At 43.4% G+C, this 22,217-nt stretch overlaps 2 protein-coding genes across 2 annotated transcripts in view; both read left to right on the top strand.

Moving 5' to 3' along the window:
* LOC127297509 (uncharacterized) overlaps positions 1–22,217 on the top strand; it is a 180,658-nt gene that overhangs the window by 156,775 nt on the left and 1,666 nt on the right. The window contains exons 2-4 of the mRNA XM_051327833.2: positions 20,696–20,866; positions 21,048–21,192; positions 21,274–21,442. Coding sequence (XP_051183793.1) covers positions 20,716–20,866; positions 21,048–21,192; positions 21,274–21,442 — 465 coding nt within the window. The 5' untranslated portion in view covers positions 20,696–20,715. The remainder of the gene's footprint in view (positions 1–20,695; positions 20,867–21,047; positions 21,193–21,273; positions 21,443–22,217) is intronic.
* Positions 13,032–14,618, top strand: LOC127297510 (BTB/POZ and MATH domain-containing protein 1). Its single transcript, XM_051327834.2, has one exon. The coding sequence runs from the start codon at positions 13,230–13,232 to the stop codon at positions 14,370–14,372; it is 1,143 nt and encodes a 380-aa protein (XP_051183794.1). The 5' UTR covers positions 13,032–13,229; the 3' UTR covers positions 14,373–14,618.

The raw sequence follows: 22,217 nt of genomic DNA, 5'->3' as shown, positions 1-22,217 counted from the left end.
TCTAAAGTCGATAGTCTTGTCTTCTTGATGTTGATCTTTTGAAATCGAAAGTTTTGCCTAATGAAAATCATCATAACAAAATTGTTACTACAGCAAATGCCATCCAAGTTAGAATTAATGAGAATATAAGATTAATGGCTGAACTGCGTGCTAGGTGGGATAGAGAAGAAAATGAAAAACTAGCTAAAGAGAAGAATGTAGCTAAAGTTTGGACCATTACCACCACTAGTAATGCTAATGCTACACATGTTGCTGCACCTCCTACTATTAATAATAAAAGAATTGGTGTTAGCAATGTTTCCACTTCTAATGCAAAGCGAGAAACTGCACAGCTGCTAAAGCTACTTTGCTGAAGCCTTGTGATAAAGCTGCTGAAAAATTTTCCAACATTGGGGATGATGATCCCATTGCTTTAGATTATAATGGTTTGAACTTTGATGATTGCCACATCTCTGAAGTTATAAAGTTCTTGCAAAAACTTGCTAAAAGTCCTAATGCTAGTGCTATAAATTTGGCTTTCACGCAACATATTACAAATGCTCTCATAAAAGCTAGAGAAGAGAAACTAGAGCGTGAAGCCTCTATTCCTAAAAAGCTAGAGGATGGTTGGGAGCCCATCATTAAGATGAAGGTTAAAGATTTTGATTGTAATGCTTTATGTGATCTTGGTGCAAGTATTTCTGTTATGCCTAAGAAAATTTATAATATGCTTGACTTGCCACCGCTGAAAAATTGTTATTTGGATGTTAATCTTGCTGATCATTCTACAAAGAAACCTTTGGGGAAAGTTGATAATGTTCGCATTACCGTTAACAATAACCTTGTCCCCGTTGATTTTGTTGTCTTGGATATTGAATGCAATGCATCTTGTCCCATTATATTGGGAAGACCTTTTCTTCGAACTGTTGGTGCTATCATTGATATGAAGGAAGGTAATATAAAATATCAATTTCCTCTCAAGAAAGGTATGGAACACTTCCCTAGAAAGAGAATGAAGTTACCTTTTGATTCTATTATGAGAACAAATTATGATGTTGACACTTCGTCTCTTGATAATACTTGATACACACTTTCTGCGCCTAGCTGAAAGGCGTTAAAGAAAAGCGTTTATGGGAGACAACCCATGTTTTTACCTACAGTACTTTGTTTTTATTTTGTGTCTTGGAAGTTGTTTACTACTGTAGCAACCTCTCCTTATCTTAGTTTTGTGTTTTGTTGTGCCAAGTAAAGTCTTTGATAGAAAAGTAAGTACTAGATTTGGATTACTGCACAGTTCCAGATTTCTTTGCTGTCACGAATCTGGGTCCACCTCCCTGTAGGTAGCTCAGAAAATTAAGCCAATTTACGTGCATGATCCTCAGATATGTACGCAACTTTCATTCAATTTGGGAATTTTCATTTGAGCAAGTCTGGTGCCATTTTAAAATTCGTCAATACGAACTGTTCTGTTTTGACAGATTCTGCCTTTTATTTCGCATTGCCTCTTTTGCTATGTTGGATGAATTTCTTTGATCCATTAATGTCCAGTAGCTTTATGCAATGTCCAGAAGTGTTAAGAATGATTGTGTCACCTCTGAATATGTTAATTTTTATTGTGCACTAACCCTCTAATGAGTTGTTTCGAGATTGGTGTGGAGGAAGTTTTCAAGGATCAAGAGAGGAGTATGATGCAACATGATCAAGGAGAGTGAAAGCTATAAGCTTGGGGATGCCCCGGTGGTTCACCCCTGCATATTCTAAGAAGACTCAAGCTTCTAAGCTTGGGGATGCCCAAGGCATCCCCTTCTTCATCGACAACATTATCAGGTTCCTCCCCTGAAACTATATTTTTATTCCATCACATCTTATGTGCTTTGCTTGGAGCGTCGGTTTGTTTTTGTTTTTGTTTTGTTTGAATAAAATGGATCCTAGCATTCACTTTATGGGAGAGAGACACGCTCCGCTGTAGCATATGGACAAGTATGTCCTTGGTTTCTACTCATAGTATTCATGGCGAAGTTTCTCCTTCGTTAAATTGTTATATGGTTGGAATTGGAAAATGATACATGTAGTAATTGCTATAAATGTCTTGGGTAATGTGATACTTGGCAATTGTTGTGCTCATGATTAAGCTCTTGCATCATATGCTTTGCACCCATTAATGAATAAATACATAGAGCATGCTAAAATTTGGTTTGCATACTTGGTTTCTCTAAGGTCTAGATAATTTCTAGTATTGAGTTTGAACAACAAGGAAGATGGTGTAGAGTCTTATAATGTTTTCAATATATCTTTTATGTGAGTTTTGCTGCACCGGTTCATCCTTGTGTTTGTTTCAAATAAGCCTTGCTAGCCTAAACCTTGTATCGAGAGGGAATACTTCTCATGCATCCAAAATACTTGAGCCAACCACTATGCCATTTGTGTCCACCATACCTACCTACTACATGGTATTTTCCGCCATTCCAAAGTAAATTGCTTGAGTGCTACCTTTAAAATTCCATCATTCACCTTTGCAATATATAGCTCATGGGACAAATAGCTTAAAAACTATTGTGGTATTGAATATGTAATTATGCACTTTATCTCTTATTAAGTTGCTTGTTGTGCGATAACCATGTTCACTGGGGACGCCATCAACTACTCTTTGTTGAATTTCATGTGAGTTGCTATGCATGTCCGTCTTGTCTGAAGTAAGAGAGATCTACCACCTTATGGTTAAGCATGCATATTGTTAGAGAAGAACATTGGGCTGCTAACTAAAGCCATGATCCATGGTGGAAGTTTCAGTTTTGGACATATATCCTCAATCTCAAATGAGAAAATTATTAATTTTTGTTACATGCTTATGCATAAAAGAGGAGTCCATTATCTGTTGTCTATGTTGTCCCGGTATGGATGTCTAAGTTGAGAATAATCAATAGCGAGAAATCCAAATGCGAGCTTTCTCCTTAGACCTTTGTACAGGCGGTACCCCTTTGTGACACTTGGTAAAAACATGTGCATTGTGATGATCCGGTAGTCCAAGCTAATTAGGACAAGGTGCGGGCACTATTAGTATACTATGCATGAGGCTTGCAACTTATAAGATATAATTTACATGATACATATGCTTTATTACTACCGTTGACAAAATTGTTTCATGTTTTCAAAATCAAAGCTCTAGCACAAATATAGCAATCGATGCTTTTCCTCTATGAGGACCATTCTTTTACTTTCAATGTTGAGTCAGTTCACCTATTTCTCTCCACCTCAAGAAGCAAACACTTGTGTGAACTGTGCATTGATTCCTACATACTTGCTTATTGCACTTATTATATTACTCTATGTTGACAATATCCATGAGATATACATGTTATGAGTTGAAAGCAACCGCTGAAACTTAATCTTCTTTTGTGTTGCTTCAATACCTTTACTTTGAATTATTGCTTTATGAGTTAACTCTTATGCAAGACTTTTTGATGCTTGTCTTGAAGTGCTATTCATGAAAAGTCTTTGCTTTATGATTCACTTGTTTACTCATGTCATATACATTGTTTTGATCGCTGCATTCACTACATATGCTTTACAAATAGTATGATCAAGATTATGATGGCATGTCACTCCAGAAATTATCTGTGTTATCGTTTTACTCGCTGGGACGAGCAGAACTAAGCTTGGGGATGCTGATACGTCTCCGACGTATCGATAATTTCTTATGTTCCATGCCACATTATTGATGTTATCTACATGTTTTATGCACACTTTATGTCATATTCGTGCATTTTACGGAACTAACCTATTAACAAGATGACGAAGTGCCGATTCTTGTTTTTACGCTGTTTTTGGTTTCAGAAATCCTAGTAACGAAATATTCTCGGAATTGGACGAAATCAACGCCCAGGGTCCTATTTTGCCACGAAGCTTCCAGAAGTCCGAAGAGGAGACGAAGAGGGGCCACAAGGGGGCCACACCCTAGGGCGGCGCGGCCCCCCCCCCTTGGCCGCGCGGCCCTATGGTGTGGGGCCCCCGTGCCGCCTCTTGACCTGCCCTTCCGCCTACAAATAGCCTCCGTCGCGAAACCCCCAGTACCGAGAGCCACGATACGGAAAACCTTCCAGAGACGCCGCCGCCGCCGATCCCATCTCGGGGGATCCAGAGATCGCCTCCGGCACCCTGCCGGAGAGGGAATCATCTCCGGAGGACTCTACGCCGCCATGGTCGCCTCCGGAGTGATGTGTGAGTAGTCTACCCACTGGACTATGGGTCCATAGCAGTAGCTAGATGGTTGTCTTCTCCCCATTGTGCTATCATTGTCGGATCTTGTGAGCTGCCTAACATGATCAAGATCATCTATCTGTAATTCTATATGTTGCGTTTGTTGGGATCCGATGAATAGAGAATACTTGTTATGTTGATTATCAAAGTTATATCTATGTGTTGTTTATGATCTTGCATGCTCTCCGTTACTAGTAGATGCTCTGGCCAAGTAGATGCTTGTAACTCCAAGAGGGAGTATTTATGCTCGATAGTGGGTTCATGCCCGCATTGACACAGGGACGATGTGAAGAAAGTTCTAAGGTTGTGTTGTCTTTGTTGCCACTAGGGATAAAACATTGATGCTATGTCTAAGGATGTAGTTGTTGATTACATTACGCACCATACTTAATGCAATTGTCTGTTGCTTTGCAACTTAATACTGGAGGGTTCGGATGATAACTTTGAAGGTGGACTTTTTAGGCATAGATGCAGTTGGATGGCGGTCTATGTACTTTGTCGTAATGCCCAATTAAATCTCACTATACTCATCATGATATGTATGTGCATGGTCATGCCCTCTTTATTTGTCAATTGCCCAACTGTAATTTGTTCACCCAACATGCTGTTTATCTTATGGGAGAGACACCTCTAGTAAACTGTGGACCCCGGTCCAATTCTCTTTACTGAAATACAATCTACTGCAATACTTGTTCTACTGTTTTCTGCAAACAATCATCTTCCACACAATACGGTTAATCCTTTGTTACAGCAAGCCGGTGAGATTGACAACCTCACTGTTTCGTTGGGGCAAAGTGCTTTGGTTGTGTTGTGCAGGTTCCACGTTGGCGCCGGAATCCCTGGTGTTGCGCCGCACTACATCCCGCCGCCATCAACCTTCAACGTGCTTCTTGGCTCCTACTGGTTCGATAACCTTGGTTTCATACTGAGGGAAACTTGCCGCTGTACGCATCACACCTTCCTCTTGGGGTTCCCAACGGACGCGTGTTGAACGCGTATCAGGCCTCCAAGAGCAGAGGTTTGTAGAACAGCAGCAAGTTTTCCCTTAAGTGTATCACCCAAGGTTTATCGAACTCAGGGAGGAAGAGGTCAAAGATATCCCTCTCATGCAACCCTGCAACCACAAAGTAAGAAGTCTCTTGTGTCCCCAACACACCTAATAGGTGCACTAGTTCGGCGAAGAGATAGTGAAATACATGTGGTATGAATAAGTAGTAGCAACGGCACCAGAAAAGTGCTTTGCCCAGGATAGTAAACAAGCAGTAGTAACACGGCGGTAAATGAAAGAAAACGATGAAACAAGCAGCGATAGCAGTATTTAGGAACAAGGCCTAGGGATCATACTTTCACTAGTGGACACTCTCAACATTGATCACATAACAGAATAGATAAATGCATACTCTACACTCTTGTTGGATGATGAACACCATTGCGTAGGATTACACGAACCCTCAATGCCGGAGTTAACAAGCTCCACAATTCAATGTTCATATTTAAATAACCTTAGAGTGCAAGATAGATCAACACAACCAAACCAAGTACTAACATAGCATGCACACCGTAACCTTCACACTATGAAAGGAGGAATAGATCGCATCAATACCATCATAGTAATAGTTAACTTCATAATCTACAAGAGATCACAATCATAGCATAAACCAAGTACTTCATGATGCACACACTGCCAACATTACATCATGGAGGAGGAATAAACTACTTTAATAACATCACTAGAGTAGCACATAGATGAATTGTGATACAAAACTCATATGAATCTCAATCATGTAAGGCAGCTCATGAGATCATTGTATTGAAGTACATAGGAGAGAGATTAACCACATAGCTACCGGTACAGCCCCGAGCCTCGATGGAGAACTACTCCCTCCTCATGGGAGACAGCAGCGTTGATGAAGATGGCGGTGGTGTCGATGGAGGAGCCTTCCGGGGGCACTTCCCCGTCCCGGCGGCGTGCCGGAACAGAGACTCCTGTCCCCCAGATCTTGGCTTCGCGATGGCGGCGGCTCTGGAAGGTTTCTCGTACCGTGGCTTTTTCGTATCGAGGTTTTGGTCCAGGGGCTTTATATAGGCGAAGAGGCGGCGTCAGAAGGTCGAAGGGGCACCGACACTATAGGGGGGCGCGGGCACCCCCTTGGCCGCGCCGGCCTAGGGTTTGGTGGGCCTGTGCCCCTCCTCTGGCGGTTCTCGTGTGTTCTGGATGCTTCCGGGCAAAAATAGGAACCTGGGTGTTGATTTCGTCCAATTCCGAGAATATTTCGTTACTAGGATTTCTGAAACCAAAAACAGCAGAAAACAGCAACTGGCACTTCGGCATTTTGTTAATAGGTTAGTTCCAGAAAATGCACGAATATGACATAAAATGTGCATATAACATGTAGATATCATCAATAATGTGGCATGGAACATAAGAAATTATCGATACGCCGGAGACGTATCACCGTGCGCCACAAAAACTTAGTGGGGCCCACACCCTGTCACCACCAATTATTAGTGTAGGTATTTCTGTGGCGCACATGGCGTGCTGCGCCACAAAAATAACTGTTTCTGTGGCGCACTTGCTTTGGTGCGCCACATAAGTAGTTGATTCTGTGGCGCACTTGTTCTGGTGCGCCACAGAACTAAGGGAACTTATACCATCCCGTGCCCTCCCCCGCCCACGCCTGTTCACCTCTCCTCTGATCCGTACCGCCTCTCCCCTCTTCCCTCTCCTCTGATCCGTACCGCCGCGCGCCGCCATGGTCGTCGCCGTCGCCGCCGCCTTCCTCCGCAAAGGCCGCATGCCGCCACGCTCCTCCCATCCCCTCCACCTGCAGCACAAGCTGCCGCTACGGCGAGGAGGGGCCGCCACGAGGAGTGGCCGCCGTCGCGTCAAGGTGGAGGAGCCGCCGCGTCCTCCTCCTCCTCCACCCCTGCCGTCATCTTCAACCTCCTCCTCCACCCATGTCGTCGGTGATCTCTCTACCCTCCCCTCCCCTCCCTCTTAATTCCTCTCCCGCGCGAGCACAAGGTGCTTGACGAAATGCTCGTGTGCTGCTCTAGTTGTCTTCGTTGTTGTTGTTCTTTGTGCTCGGCTGCTATTGCTGTTGATGTGCTACTGAATGCAATCTATCTATCTATCCTAGCTTGCTGTCATTGTTGTTGTCATTGTCCTGGTGAACTATTGTTGCTATTGCTTGTGTGTGCATGCTCTAAATGGTCAAATGATCTCATGTGCTAGTGATTTACTTACTGGCTCATTGCTCATGCCTTTTACTTAATGTCCTATGCTATTGATGTGTCTCTGTAGCATGCTGGAGGGTTTTAGTGATGTGCCTTGATGCTTCCATAGCATCCTGGTATGATTGTTGTAGCCAGATAATTGGATGAACTGCTTATGCAGTAATGATTCCTTTGATGTGTTATTGAAGCTTGGATGGAAGCCAACTAGTGTGGGGTACCCTAGCTTTGTTTTGAACTCAACTGAGTAATGAGAAATTTCTAATTCTTGTTGGCTTGGATGAATTTGTTGTGCTCAGTGAGGTTAACTGTTAATCTTGATGGCTCATTAGTTTTCTGGACCCCTGATCATTTACTTGATGGATTCTTGTGAGCTTATGGTATGCTTATAATGCTCTGATTAGTGGGGATGCTTACTGGATCATGTGCATATAGTTCATATAGTTCCCTAAAAATAAAGAATGCTCCCTGGCCAGATGCTTGGTGTCTTAGCTCAGCCAATGATGCAAAGGCTGAGGCAAAAATTTGGATAAGAACAGATACTAAAATGAGTGATTTAAATAGAATGCTTATGATGGTATACTAAAATAGAGATATTCACATTAGGGAATCATGTAAATGAATGCCACTATGGTATCCTTTGAAGAAAATGGGATGTTAATTTCTGATGGTTTAAAAGACTAGGTGATGCTAGGTTATTAAGTTGGCTGTCAAGGTTGGTTTTATCTGGTTAAGTTGGATAGGCTATGTGTTCTTACTTACGTATGCATATCCATCTCTACTGGATTGACTAGCTCAGGCTTGGCCTCTCTCTTGCCAGCATCACTTGGTAGTAATAATCCCTTATGGTACCCCAGCTTTGTTTTGAACTCAACTGAGTAATGATAAATTTCTATTTCTTGTTGGCTTTGATGAAAATAGAGATATCCACAGTAGGGGATCATGTAAATGAATGCCACTGTGGTATCCTTTGAAGAAAATGGACTGTTTCTGATGGTTTTAAAAGGCTAGGTGGTGCTAGGTGATTAAGTTGGCTACCAAGACTTGTCTCATCTGGTTAGCTGGGATATGCTATGTGTTGTTGCTTGTTTAGGCATATCTATCACTTACTGGATTTATTGGTTCTTGATTGGCCTCTCTTTTGCCAGCATCACTTGGTCTATATACCAAGTGATGAATAATCCCTTTGGAGCATCTGCTCCATGCATGCTATGTGTGTTTGAGCATCTTGACTTATGTCACCATGGTTGCTGGTTTGTTGGTGTTTTTGTACTTGCCGATGATTAGATGGTTGGTCGATCACTCGTACACTCGGGGGTGGAACAAGTGAGCCTGGTGTGATGGCACAAATATCAATATCTTGTGCATCCTACCTGGCCTCACTTACTCCATCCCTGGATGTTAATATTTGTTTCGACCAACAAAGTATGAGGCATTCCATTTATTTCATACTAGCTACTTCTTAATTGCATTGGCCTTTCTTCCATTTTAGTGCCGATGATTAAATTGTTTGGTCACTTGTACACTCTGGGGTGGGGCCAGTGAGCCTGGTGCGATGGCACAAATATCAATCTCTTGTGCATCCTACCTGGCCTCGCTGACCCCATCCCTGAATGTTAATATTTCTTTCGACCAACAAAGTATGAGGCATATGATATCTAGTTGAGATACCACTTGGCTCTTTCTTCCATTTTAGTGCCGATGATTAGAATGTTTGCTCACCTATACGCCGCAATATACTTTGTAGACGGGCCCCCTTTCCCCGGCCGCCGTTCCGTGAACGAGTCCTTGACGAGACAACAACGCCGACCTGCCTCGCCGGTGCATCATGCCGACCCCTGTTGCCGCGCTTCAGGCCGTGTCTCCCGCGCCCTGCACTCTTCGCCTTCTTGCCCGGTGAACAATAGACTGATCGTTGGAATAAGGAAGCCGATGACGGCCGATCGCAATCTAATCTTGCGACCGACCGTCATCGGTTTCCTTATTCCAACGATCAGTCTATTGGTTCACCGGGCAAGAAGGCGAACAGTGCAGGGCGCGGGACACACGGCCTGAAGCGCGGCAACACGGGCCAGCATAATGCTGGGCAGGCCGGCACGGTCTTTGCATCAAGGACTCGTTCACTGCACGGCGAGGGAAGAAAAGTGGCATCTGCTGCAAACTGCTATGCACCTGTGGAGTCTGGCGATAGTGGTGATGGCGATTATCATTATTCCCCCGGTGAGTCAAATCGTGGTCCGGCCATGGAGAAGAGCGCAGGAGACGCGGCCACAAGGGAGGCAGCTGGGACTGCCGTGGTTCTGCGCCGGAGAGGCAGATCGGCGTTGTTGTCTCGTCAAGGACCCGTTCACGGAACGACGGCCGGGAAAAGGGGGCTCTTCTGCAAAGTATACTGCGGCGTATACTGCAACTATGGTTTCTGCCCATGGTATTTGTGTTGACCAACAATGTATGAGGCACTTATTTCATTTTGTCATTCCATTTTCTTTGGTATTTTCAAAATGCCGATGATTAAAATGTTTGGTCACTCGTACACTCGGGGGTGGCGTAAGTGAGCCTGGTAAGATAGCACAAATATCTATCTCTTGTGCATCGGATTTGGTCTCACTTACGCCATCCCTGAATGTTAATATTTGTGTTGACCAACAATGTATAAGGCATTTATTCCATTTCTCTTGTGCATCGGACTTGTTGGTCTCACTTTCTTCCATTTTAATCATAGTAGGAACCGGATGAAGATCCCGATGCAAGCGAGCCTGGTGGGTAGAGAGGAGGGAGCAAAGGAGGAAAGACTACTTTGTATCTCGAAATTGTGAAATTTGTATGAATTAAGAGTTGTATGCAAAACATTTGACACTTGCCACTATATATGTATCTCGATCGGGCTCTAAGTACTGTGATGATGATGTATAATGTTGCTATGTTATATGTGTCCATATTATATCTGTCTATATTATACCTGTATACTGTGTACAAAACCTGTATAAAACATGTATAATACACCAGGGAGCACAAAATCGAGTATACCTGTACATTGTTCTGTGGCGCACCAAAATAGAATTCAGTGGCGCGCCTATTTCTGTGGCGTAGCCGGATCATATGCGCCACAGAACACCTTAATTCTGTGGCGCATGGTACGGTGCGCCACAGAAACCCTATTTTTGTGGCGAAGTTTCTGTGGCGCACCGACCGTGCGCCACAGAATCATGTTTTCGTGCGCCGCTGATGAAGCTTTTCCTACTAGTGGGACGTCGCTCTTGTGTTTTCTATTTGCTGAGATGCATGAGTGCTGGGTGCACGTTTTTGATTGCTTATTTTGTTATAGTTTCTAATGCGTCACCAACTGTTCTACGATGTTAAGCTCCATTGTACTTGTTTTCTTGTTTTCAGGTTGCACTCCTCTAGTTCTTCTTTCCTAGTTAAAAGGTATATCCCTGTATCCGCCATTATTTTGTTGTATAGCTCTTGGACTGCATAAGTTCGAATGACCTCCACATTGTAGAAGACAACAAGTGCATGATATATAATCCCTCTTTGTTCTGTCCAAGAAAGCAAGTATATGACTCCTATGCCCTGTCATTTCTCTCTCTAGTGCATGATATATAAATAGTTGAGGTACCATATTAGGGGGGTGCTGTATGCCGACCTGGTCGGCGCGGACCAAGGGTCGCACACCCCCCAGGCGGGTTATTGGGCCGGCCCAACATTCCCAGTTAGCTTCTTGTATTTCGTTTTTTTCTATTCGATTTTTCTCTTTACGTTTTTTAAAAGCTGATTCTTTATAAAACCGATTTTCAAAATCTGGAGTTTTCAAATTTAGTTTTTTCTGAAATTTAAATATTTTCAAAATTTGAAAAAAATTCGAATTTGAAACATGTTTTTAGATTTTTTTTTCAAAATTTGAACAATTTTTAAATTTTAACATTTTTTTATTTTTTGTTCAAAATTTGAAAATTTTGGAATATGAACATTTTTAAAAAAATTTAACATTTTTCACGTTCGAACGGTTTTCAAATTTAAACGGTTTTCAGATTTGAACGGTTTTTAGGTTTGAACGGTTTTCAAATTTGAATAGTTTTCAGATTTGAACGGTTTTAAATTTGAACATTTTTGAATTTAAATATTTTCTCAATTTGAACAATTTTTTAAAAACTAAAATTTTCGAATCTGAAAAATATAAACAAAACCGAAAACAGAAAAAAGAAAAGAAAACATAAAAAGAAACCAGAAAAAAAAAGGAAAAACGAACTACTACAGACTAAACAGACATAAATGGGCCTAGCCCATACCCGACCAGGGGGTGTGCGCTGGCCGGTAGCCACCGACCTGGTCGATGTATAGGATTTGCCCCATATTAGTCTGCATGGGGTATGTTAAATCCCTATAAGACGCAGAAAAAAAATGAACAGTGCCAACCGTGACGGTACACCAGGAGCTCCTAATCATCGCTTTAAGCGATGGTTACGACCGACGCCGCGTGGGGATACCAATCGTGGGAATACGATTGGCTCGGCCCATTTAACATGCCATCAAGATTGTATCGCTTCGGGAATCCTATGTGCTCACGTCTTGGTCAGCTGCAGGCCTGCTGCACGTGCATATAATGTTTCTTCAAAAATTGAATAACTTTCAACATTGAATATTTTTTTTAAATTGAACAATTTTTGAATTTAAATTATTTTCGAATTTAAACAATTTGGAATTTGAACGATTTTGAATTTGAACAATTTACAATGTAAACGATTTTCGAATTTGAACAATTTAAAATTTGAACAATTTTCGAATTTGAACAATTTTAAATTTAATATATTTTTGAATTTGAACAACTTTAAAATTTGAACGATTTTCAAATTTGAACAATTTTAAAAACTACACAATTTTCAACTTTGAACAATTTTCCAAAAATGAACTTTTCTTTAACCGGAACGTTTATTAAAATTTGATGTTTTACAAATTAAAACAATTTTCAAATCTGAATTTCTCCAAAGAGACGAATTTCAATTATGAACAAATTTTAAATCCAAACAAATTTCAATTTCAATTTTGAATAAATTTAAAATCTGAACAAATTTTAAGTTTGAACAAATTTCAAAAGCGAATAAATTTCAATTCAAAAAAAATCAAAGCTGAACAAATTTCAATTTTGAACAAATTTTAAAATTGAACAATTTTATAATCTGAAAAATTTCGAAAAAAAATTCAAATATACAAATAGTTCAGATTTGAAAAAAGTTCAAATCAGAATTATGTCCGGATTAAAATAAGTTCAAAAAATTTAAAAATTGGAAGTTTAAAAAAGTTAAGGTTTGAAGAAAACTTCAAAAAAAAGCTGACAGAAAATCAGAAAACCGGAAGAAAAAACAGAGAAAACCGGAGAAAACCAGCTAAATGGAAGAAAACCTGAGGCAAATTCACTGTGCTCGCTACATGGGCCTGCCCAAAAACAACTAGCCCCTGTGCGGAGTACCGCATCCCTCCCGCTATAAGCGGAGGGCGCAGTACACCTTTGACCTTTCAGCTTCAGAGAACCAATAGGACATGGGATTTTATGCTGTTGGTCTCTGAAGCCCACCTAAGCCCAACAATGTTCGTCAGGTGACCTACCTCAACCTCAAGCGCCGCTTCACGCCGCCGCGTTCCCACACTCCCCTTCCTACAAGCCTGCACCTGCAGCCGACGGCAAGCGGAGGCGGCGGTCCTCTCCCGCATCTCAGCAATCCTAGCTACCGAGGCACCGAGGCACCGAGCCAACCTTGGGAATGGCAGATCAGCGCAAGGTTTCCGCTGCCATTGTTGCTGAATCCGAGGAAAGGTCCTTCGTGTTCAAGGTACATGGATACTCAAGAGCCAAGGAGCTGTTCAAGAACGGCGAGTGCGTCGCTTCTCCCCCTTTCAGCGTTTCAGGTGACAGCTGGGTTCTCAAGTATTACCCCAACGGCCGCTCCGCACTCAGTGCTGCTTACATCTTTCTGCTTCTTCACTCTGTTGATGCCAAGAATGTGAATGCGGAAGCTAGATCTGTTCGTGTACTTGGCAAGGACGGTCTACCACTGCCAGTGACACAGGACATGGGTAATAAATCTGTACCGGCCTTAACAGCTGATCTGGAATTTCTTCTTGCATGGATGTCCCGACCCAAAAACTCGTATTTTGGTTACCATGTCGATCGGGAGAAACTGGAGCAATCAGGGTGTATGATAGGTGACTGCTTAAGCGTCATGTGTGATCTCACTGTCAAGAAGCATATCCACAGCGAAGAAACAGTTGGGAATCAGTTTGTTCTAGTCCCTCCAACCGACATGCAGCTGCATTTCAGCAACCTCCTGGACAGCATGGATGGAGCGGACGTGACCTTTCATGTCGGCGGGGAGGAGTTCTTGGCTCATAGGATCGTGTTGGCTGCTAGGTCATCTGTATTCAAGGCGGAGCTCCTCGGCACCATGAAGGAGAAAACCGGAAGTCCTATTGAAATCAGTGACATGGAAGCTGATGTGTTCAAGTCATTGCTGCACTTCATATACACCGACTCGCTGCCTGTTCTTGAGTTGGCTAGCAAGCAAGGTGAAGCACGTCGAGATGTGGTGATGGCTGGCCATCTGCTCGTGGCAGCGGACAGGTACAACATTGGCAGGCTTAAATTGATTTGCGTGCACAAGTTATGTAGCCATATTGATGCCAACATGGTGGCCACAAGTTTGGCTTTAGCTGAGCAGCATGGCTGTAGTGGACTCAAGGAAGCTTGTTTACAGTTCCTCGCTTCTCCTTCCAGTTTAGAGGCGATGAAGGCAAGTGACGGCTACAAGCATCTGAAAATCAGTTGCCCGTCTGCCCTTAAGGAGCTAATTGCTAGGCTCCTGCCAGTTGAAATGAAAGCAGCCAAGGAAATTATCATGGAGATTTAGTAGTGTGGCTCATAATGACCAAATCTGAATTAATTATGTATGTACGCATGTTTCAGGTTAGTTCTTATGTATGCTTAGATGTGTCCTTGGGAAAAAACCTGCTATCTATGACCTCTGTAGGTTTGTTGGGTTATCCAGTGTGAATCGATCTCATTCTTTCTAGGGTGTTGTCTCCTTTGATTGAAAACTAACTCCTATCTATGTATATATATATTGCAACTAGACCGAGATTGATTCGGTGGCTCCTATTTTTTCTATTTGCTGGGATGCATGAAATTCAAATCGGGTTTCTACTTGCTTCAGTTTTTGTTAGGGCTGTATGAACTGCAAACTACTCTATGTGGTGTTATATTTACCTGATTCTTATATTGAGATTCTACTCCTGTAGTTGTTATTCCCTTGTTTTTTACGTATTTTCTAAGGGACTTCTTCCCTAGTTAAAAGTTGTTTCCCAGATTCGGGTACTGTTTGTGCTGTTTTGTTTGAACTGTAGAAAACAGCTAGTGCACGCTGTATAATTCTTCTTTGTTCTGAATTATTGCTGTGCAAGTGAAGGTACCAATCTTCTGTTTTTGTTCCTTTTATCATTTTTCATTGTTTTAGTCAAGTTTTTATGGGCTGTAATAACCTTGCTTGGTCCATGAAGGTATTGGTATGAATTTCGTATCAATTTGGGTCTGATTCCAAGCATGGAGTTTTAAGCATTACCGCTGGTGGCATTTTTGCAGACATGCATTTTTTTTTCTTTTGAAAAGGTCCAGACAAACATGCATGCTGGTATGCTACCCAACTGAATCTGTTAGTACGACTGCAACTTCAACCTTTCTGTGGGACTTTAGAACAAAACACTTGATAACTAAGCATACATCTAGCGGTCAAAGCTTCTGACGTAGTATATCTTTGTTATCTGCTGCCTTCCCCCTGTATCTTTGGTGTTCCCTTGTGTGGCTCGTCTAGTTAATCAGGCAAATGAAGTATGGCAGGACGCTCTTTTGTTTGTTCTAGAATAGTGCAGGAATTGCATTCCAGATCGATGGAAATTCAGTCAAAACTGCCAAATATCTAAACCCACTCAAGTCAGGGCTTATGACTGCAAGTCACAAATTTGTTGTTCTTAGATCAAGGTTGAATTTTGTTTGTCTTAATCAATGAAGAATGATTTGGCTTCCAACGCCACCGCACCTGGATTTCATCACTCATCAAGGAAAAACTCTTCGCAGGCTTGACCATCTCCGTGTAAGAGTTTTTTCATAAATTATATGTATTTGATATTTTAGATATTCATATTTTAACTTATATTTTAGTCAAAAATTTGCAAAGTGTAAGCCCTGGTCTAGGCCAATCGACCCAGAAAACTCAATAATCCTGTCTAAAGAGAGAAGGACCAAGACCAAAGAAAAAGGCCCTACGTCCCTGAAATTAGCTTTCAAAAGCCAAAGAAAATTCTATTTCAATTTTGTAAAAATTAAAATAAGATTGTATCTGGCCTACCCAGAAATGACAAAATTTCCAAATGACACTATAATGATTGAATTTAACTATTCAACTAAATACAGAAATCTACATTTCAAAATCCATTTTGGCTTGAAAATTTGTACGAGTAAGCATCAAGGTAATATGTACATGCCTTAGTTATTTCAAATTTTTAATATCATTTTTATTTAACATAGCGATACCCCTACACCCATATTCACGCAATCCGGTTGCCTACGTCCCAACCTAGTTAGAAGCCGGAGACGTAGCTTCATCTTCATGAATCATAGAAAGAAAAAAGCCCGACCTACTCTAATGGTGCTGCAACCATACGACATCAGCTTCTCTCCTCCTGCACTGTCTGCACATGCAATACTAGCTGGGGGCTACGATGGTGGAGAACAAAAACACATAAACAGAATCAGCAGGCCGCCGCCGACGGAGATAAGAGGAAGGAAACGCTGCCGGAATCATTTCCGGTGGACTCCACCCCCACCCCTCCGGTGTTGTCATCTTCGACAATATCATCATCTCCATCACCATCTACAACAACACCATCTTCATCTACCACTTGTAATCTCTTGGCAAACATGATGTATGATGCAATATATTGTTTTCTCATGATCTATAGTATCTATATGTTGATATTTGAGTACTGACTTGTTCATGACAATTCTTATATAGTTTGTTGTTGGTTGAATACAAGTATATGTTATCTTCTATGGTGATCTTTTGTGCTGATATATGAGTGCACACATATAGCCGGAGCTTGACATAAATCATGCCCCAATTCTTAGATATGCATATTATATTAATTCATGGTTAATGCATGGGGGTATAACTATGAGAGCCTTTAAACTTACAACGATGGTTAGACTTTATGTCTTGTTTGCTCTTAATTGGTCGTGGGATCAATCACTAGGGGTGAATTTTCTCATGGTTTCACCTATCTATGGCTCCTCTCTAGAAGTAACAATAAAAATAATATCTTTATGCTTCACTAATTATGACAACTACACAAATGAAGTAGAAATTTGCTAGAACACTTACTCCCTTGAGTTACCCCACTTCACTTCATCTCATTTTACTTTACTGCACTTTACTCTTCTTGCATTAGTTTTACTCATTGCATTCTATTTTTAGCACTTGTAGTTTCATAGTAAAAAACTCTTCACGCGCGCGCGCACACACACACACACTATAGATCCTAGCTTTGCATAGAAGGCCATATAAGTGTGTTCGACACTCAAATACTTATCGAATTGTACTACGGTGATCCCCTGCACTTAGGAGCTATCACCGTCCAAGATGTTTACGGCATCATTATTTCTCCTCGGGGTGATGCCAACTATTTCGACCTTCGGTTTTGTGACTCCGTCCAAGACTGGCGGAAGAAGTGGTTCTATGTCAAGGATGAACCTTCTGCTTGCCCCTTTCGATGCCTCAGCCGAAGTGAAGAAGCTGAAGACCTGAGACCTCCCCCTGACGGATGTTGAACTCGAGGAAACCGAGCCTTTGGTTCAGAAGATACAGTCCCTTCGAACAACCGAAGGTAAAGAACTTTTGGGTCTTCAATTGAAGGCCTTTTTCCTCGCATGCGCATCCAGCCTCTTCAAGCTAGAGACTCCCAAATGTGGAATTACTCGGGTCCTTCGGATTGGACTCGGGTTTGCAAGGATGACATGGCTGAAGACGCGTTGAAGAAGGTTGTTCGTCGGTTGACTTCCCTCACATCATCCGACGATATACATATCACCTGCGTTGTTGATTCTTTCAACAAGGATCACCCGGCGCCTCTAGTAAGCTGTGTTGACTTCTTTGTTGCTTTCATTGGTTGTTAATTAGCCTCTGTTGTTTATTTATCTTCTTAGGACCATCATTTTTTATCTTCTCTACCACCGCTCCCCGATCTGATAAACCCACCCCTAATATATGCAGGCCGGAGCTGGGGCCAGACAAGAAGGGCCATGACCCGGGGAGCTCCTATATGTCGACCGGATCGGGGAACATGGTTTTGGATGTTTTCCTCGAAAGGAACAACAGGGCTATAATTACCAGGAATTTCTAGTTTGGGTGATTGAGTGTGTCCGAGAGTGTTTTTTCTTGGCAGCGAACCTACGAAACCAACACTAGTTAGGTTTCCTTATTTTTCAATGTTTTAATTTGTTTCAACCATGGTTCAAACTATGTATTAGTTTGTGTAAACCATGTTCCCAATTATGTATTAGTTTGTGTAAAACCATGTGCCTAACTATGTGTTAGTTTGTGTAAACCATGTGCCAAACTATGTGTTAGTTTGTGTAAACCATGTGCCAAACTATGTGTTAGTTTGTGTAAAACCATGTACCAATTATGTGTTAGTTTGTGTAACGTTTGAAACTATGTTTAAATGGAAAAGAGGAAAAAAAAATAAGTAGACAAAAATGCAGCCGCTCGCTGGAGGCACCTCAGACGCAAACGGCCACACGGACCATTTTCTCGTCCACCAAACGACGCAAACAGATAATTTGGACATCTGAAATACATTGCCCCGCTAAGATGCCCTTTAGAAAAATGGGGAAACACGACGGACCAGTCCCTCCTAGGTGAGCACCGGCCGGCGCCGGTAGCCTGAGGGCTCCTTTGATTCAAAGGATTTGTATAGGAATTGTGTAGGATTTGGTTCCTAGGGGAAAAATTCCTATACATGTTGTTTGATTCATAGGAACATATCCTATAGGAAAAATTCCTATAGGAATCTTGTAGTGTAATTCCTATAGAAAAAAAACATTAGCTCATACCTCATGGAAAAATTTCTTTGCAACAATCAAACAAACTTTATCTTCCTATAGATTTCAAGTAGACATGCCATTCCAATCCCATACCTTTCCTATTCCTATGCTTTGCCTATCCTTTAAATCAAATGAGCCCTGAGATTCTTCAGAGATGAACATCTTGGGACCGGGACCGAGGACAACCGCGATCCGATCACGCCATCACACAGTGCAGCAAACGATGGAGTTCGAGTAGGTAGAAACAGGCGGAGCAATGCGCACCCGCCTGCCAGTGCCAGCCAGCCTCGCGTCGCAGCTTCGGCTTCGATCCTTGTCGGTCTCCATGCAAGCTGGAGGGGAGGGTAGATCGGAGCGGCGCCGACGGTACAGTGGTCCTGCTCCGTCGTCGTTCGCTAGCTACACCGACAGACACACCGACGCTCCCGGCCGGGCCGGCCGCGTACGGCGCACGAGCTAGGTGGGTGTGATCCATTAATCCTGTGCGTGCCCCCTGTCGCACGGCGGCAGATGGGAGGTAGCGGCGCAGAGGGCAGGGTTTACACTCTCCTACTCATGTGATGGGTTCCGGAGTACAGTAGAAACTAGCAAGTCTCTGTTCCCCAAGGAAGAGAAAATAGTGCCAAGGCGACTGATCGATCCACATCTTAGGGGCCCTGTCCGATCCAAATGATCCCTGTAGCAATTCGGAGGAGTAGAATCCTTGAAAAGATGCCATTTGATCTGCATGATTGGTTCATACAAAAACCTTTTGTAATACTAGCTGTTTTTACTACATTCCACAGGGAACTCGGAATCTATTTAGACCTCTTGGAGAAGAAATATTCTGCTTATTCCACGATAAAATCAAACAAGCTCCCGTTTCAAAAAAAAAAAAAAAAGATAAAATCAAACAAACCAAACCCCCCAGGATTCAAATACCATGATATTGCAATTATGTCATCCCCTTTTTTCAGTTTTCTTGGAATGATCCAAATTAAAGATGCTCAAGTTTGAGTCCAATCTTATGGCTCAGACCTCGAAGAAGAAAATACAAAAGGAAAAAAAAAACCCCGAATCCACTGGAGCTTGAGAAAACGGATTTCGCTGGAGCCTGTTGGACGGTCGACCTCGATTTTCACGGCTAGTTTAGTGTTGAGAATGAGGAGACATTTTGAAACCTTGCTCTACCGCAAAAATAGCTTATCATATCGTGAAGTTTAGGGTATGTTTGGTTCGCGTCTCAAGAAGCCATGCCAACTTTGGTAGCATCGAATTTTCAAAATATGAATTTGTTATCGTGGACTCACCTTACAGAAGTAAGCAAGGGGCTAGCTAAATATGTGGTGTCCAATTAAACAACAGCAACAAGAGTTGATGGGCATACCACCTTTTCTTTATAATGCTGAAACCCACACGAGCGCACGCAAACTCACCACGAACGGCGGCTCGTGACAGAACGGGAGATGTCAAGGCGAGTCTTGAGTCTTGAGGTTGATCCTAGCAGGACGAGGTTGCAAATGGAGACCCCCGCCAACGAAGAACTTGTGCACTCGTGATAGGTTCCCGGCCCTAGTAACATGGTGTTGCTGGGCTAGGAATAATAGTGCCCTCTAGGCCTCACAACCTCCATCTAGCACGATTGACCATCTGATGTTGCCTTCTTTTGTTTGATGTCGTGAAGGGATCGATATTTGCTCCCAACCCGAGTAAAGATTATTTAGCAAAGGTTCCCTTGGTGCGGTAAATAATGGCTTGAACAATTTTTATTTCGAGAGGAATTGGACCTACCACCATAGTTGGGTTGGGCATTTGGTGTGAAGTATGGAGAGTGCGACCCTGCCAAAGGTTGGGCGCAGGCACACTCGCCCTCCACCACCTCACTGCGACTCCACTCCACTCCCCCAACCCAACCACGCACCGCACCGCACCGCACCACCCAGTCGTGCGTGGGAGCGGGCCGAACCCAGCAGAGCAGAGTAATTCGTTCCCCGAGATAGGAAGGAGCGTATAAATCTCGGCCCGTAGTGGCTAACCACGACGCAGCGCAAGCGCAAGCGCGGCGCCCAATCCCCCTCCACCCCCGACCCCGACCCGATCCCAGGGCTCCTCAGGCGGCCATGGAGGCCTTCTACTACGTCGTCTTCGGCGCGCTCTCCGCCGTCGTGGCGGGGCTCGAGCTCGGCAAGAGCGGCAAGGACCGCGTCGCCACCCCCACCGCCTTCAACGCCTTCAAGAACAACTACGTCCTCGTCTACTCACTCATGATGTGTACGCCCCGCCCTCCTCGATTCCCCCCCTTCCCTTCCCCAATTCCCTGCGCTCGTGCGCCCGCCCGCCCGTCCGCCGCCGAGTTCAGATCTGGAACCGCCGGGGACGCAATGCCGCCGACCGAGGTTTAATCCTGACTGACGGCGCGTTTGTTTGTTTGTTTCTGAATTGGTGCTTGCAGCCGGGGACTGGCTGCAGGGCCCCTACGTCTACTACCTCTACAGCCAGTACGGCTTCGACAAGGGCGACATCGGCCGCCTCTTCATCGCCGGCTTCGGCTCCTCCATGCTCTTCGGCACCATCGTAGGCTCGCTCGCCGACAAGCAGTACGCCCCGCCTCCCCACCCTCTCCCGCAATGCAGATCCCCAATTCGAGTAAGCCCTAACAAACAATCCTTGGTTCGCAGGGGCCGCAAGCGGGCCTGCGTCACCTACTGCATCACCTACATCCTCAGCTGCATCACCAAGCACTCGCCGCAGTACCGGGTGCTCATGATCGGCCGCATCCTCGGCGGCGTCGCCACCTCCCTGCTCTTCTCCGCCTTCGAGTCATGGCTCGTCGCAGAGCACAACAAGGTACTCTACTCTACTGCTGTGCTGACTGAACGCAACTTACCCAGATCTGCTCGCTCGCCACTACTGTCTCTTTCAGTGTCCACTCTCCCACCACTGTCGCTTTTGGGATGGGCTGCCTTTAACTTTAATCCAAAGCTTAATCCATTATACTGATATTCCTCAACCTACCAGGCATGTACTAGAATGGTCATCTTAGGATTGTGTCTATCCTACTTGATGCTGCATATTCCTTAGCTTTGTTGTTAGTATAATAAACTACTATAATAAGCTGGATGTTTGACTAGTAATGCTCCAGGCCACATATTAAAATTGAGCTATGTGTTAGTATAAACTGAAGATCTGGTCTATGATTAGGGACATTGCCCAGGAAAACGGCACCTTTGTCAGGATCTGAACAAGACTCAAGTCTTGCTGGCTGCACAAGCTTAAATCCACCATGTTCTGTCTCTGTTCCATCACTTGTCCCTCTGTCGGTGGATCAGGTCAGGTGGTTGCCGACTTGCCATTGGCAGGAGGGTGGCCATTTAACAAGCATGGCCCAGTTTAATAAACCTCTTCAGAATGGCCTCACTGGGATTTTTGTCCTTTTATTCGGCCATGTGCTGTCGGTATTAATAGTGTACCCGCGCAATCATCCTAAGCAGAATCCAAGGGTCCAGCACAGTATCTGCAGCATGTGACACTCAATTTAGTGGCCTGCTGCCCGTGATCTACCACACTATCTGATCCTTGTCACTTACAAATTATGCATTATCTTATTACCTTGTTGATTGAC

Source organism: Lolium perenne, chromosome 4, assembly GCF_019359855.2.
Source record: "Lolium perenne isolate Kyuss_39 chromosome 4, Kyuss_2.0, whole genome shotgun sequence".
NCBI classification, from domain to species: domain Eukaryota; kingdom Viridiplantae; phylum Streptophyta; class Magnoliopsida; order Poales; family Poaceae; genus Lolium; species Lolium perenne.
Note: the sequence above shows the minus strand (reverse complement) of the source record. Positions and strands in the feature narration are given on the sequence as shown.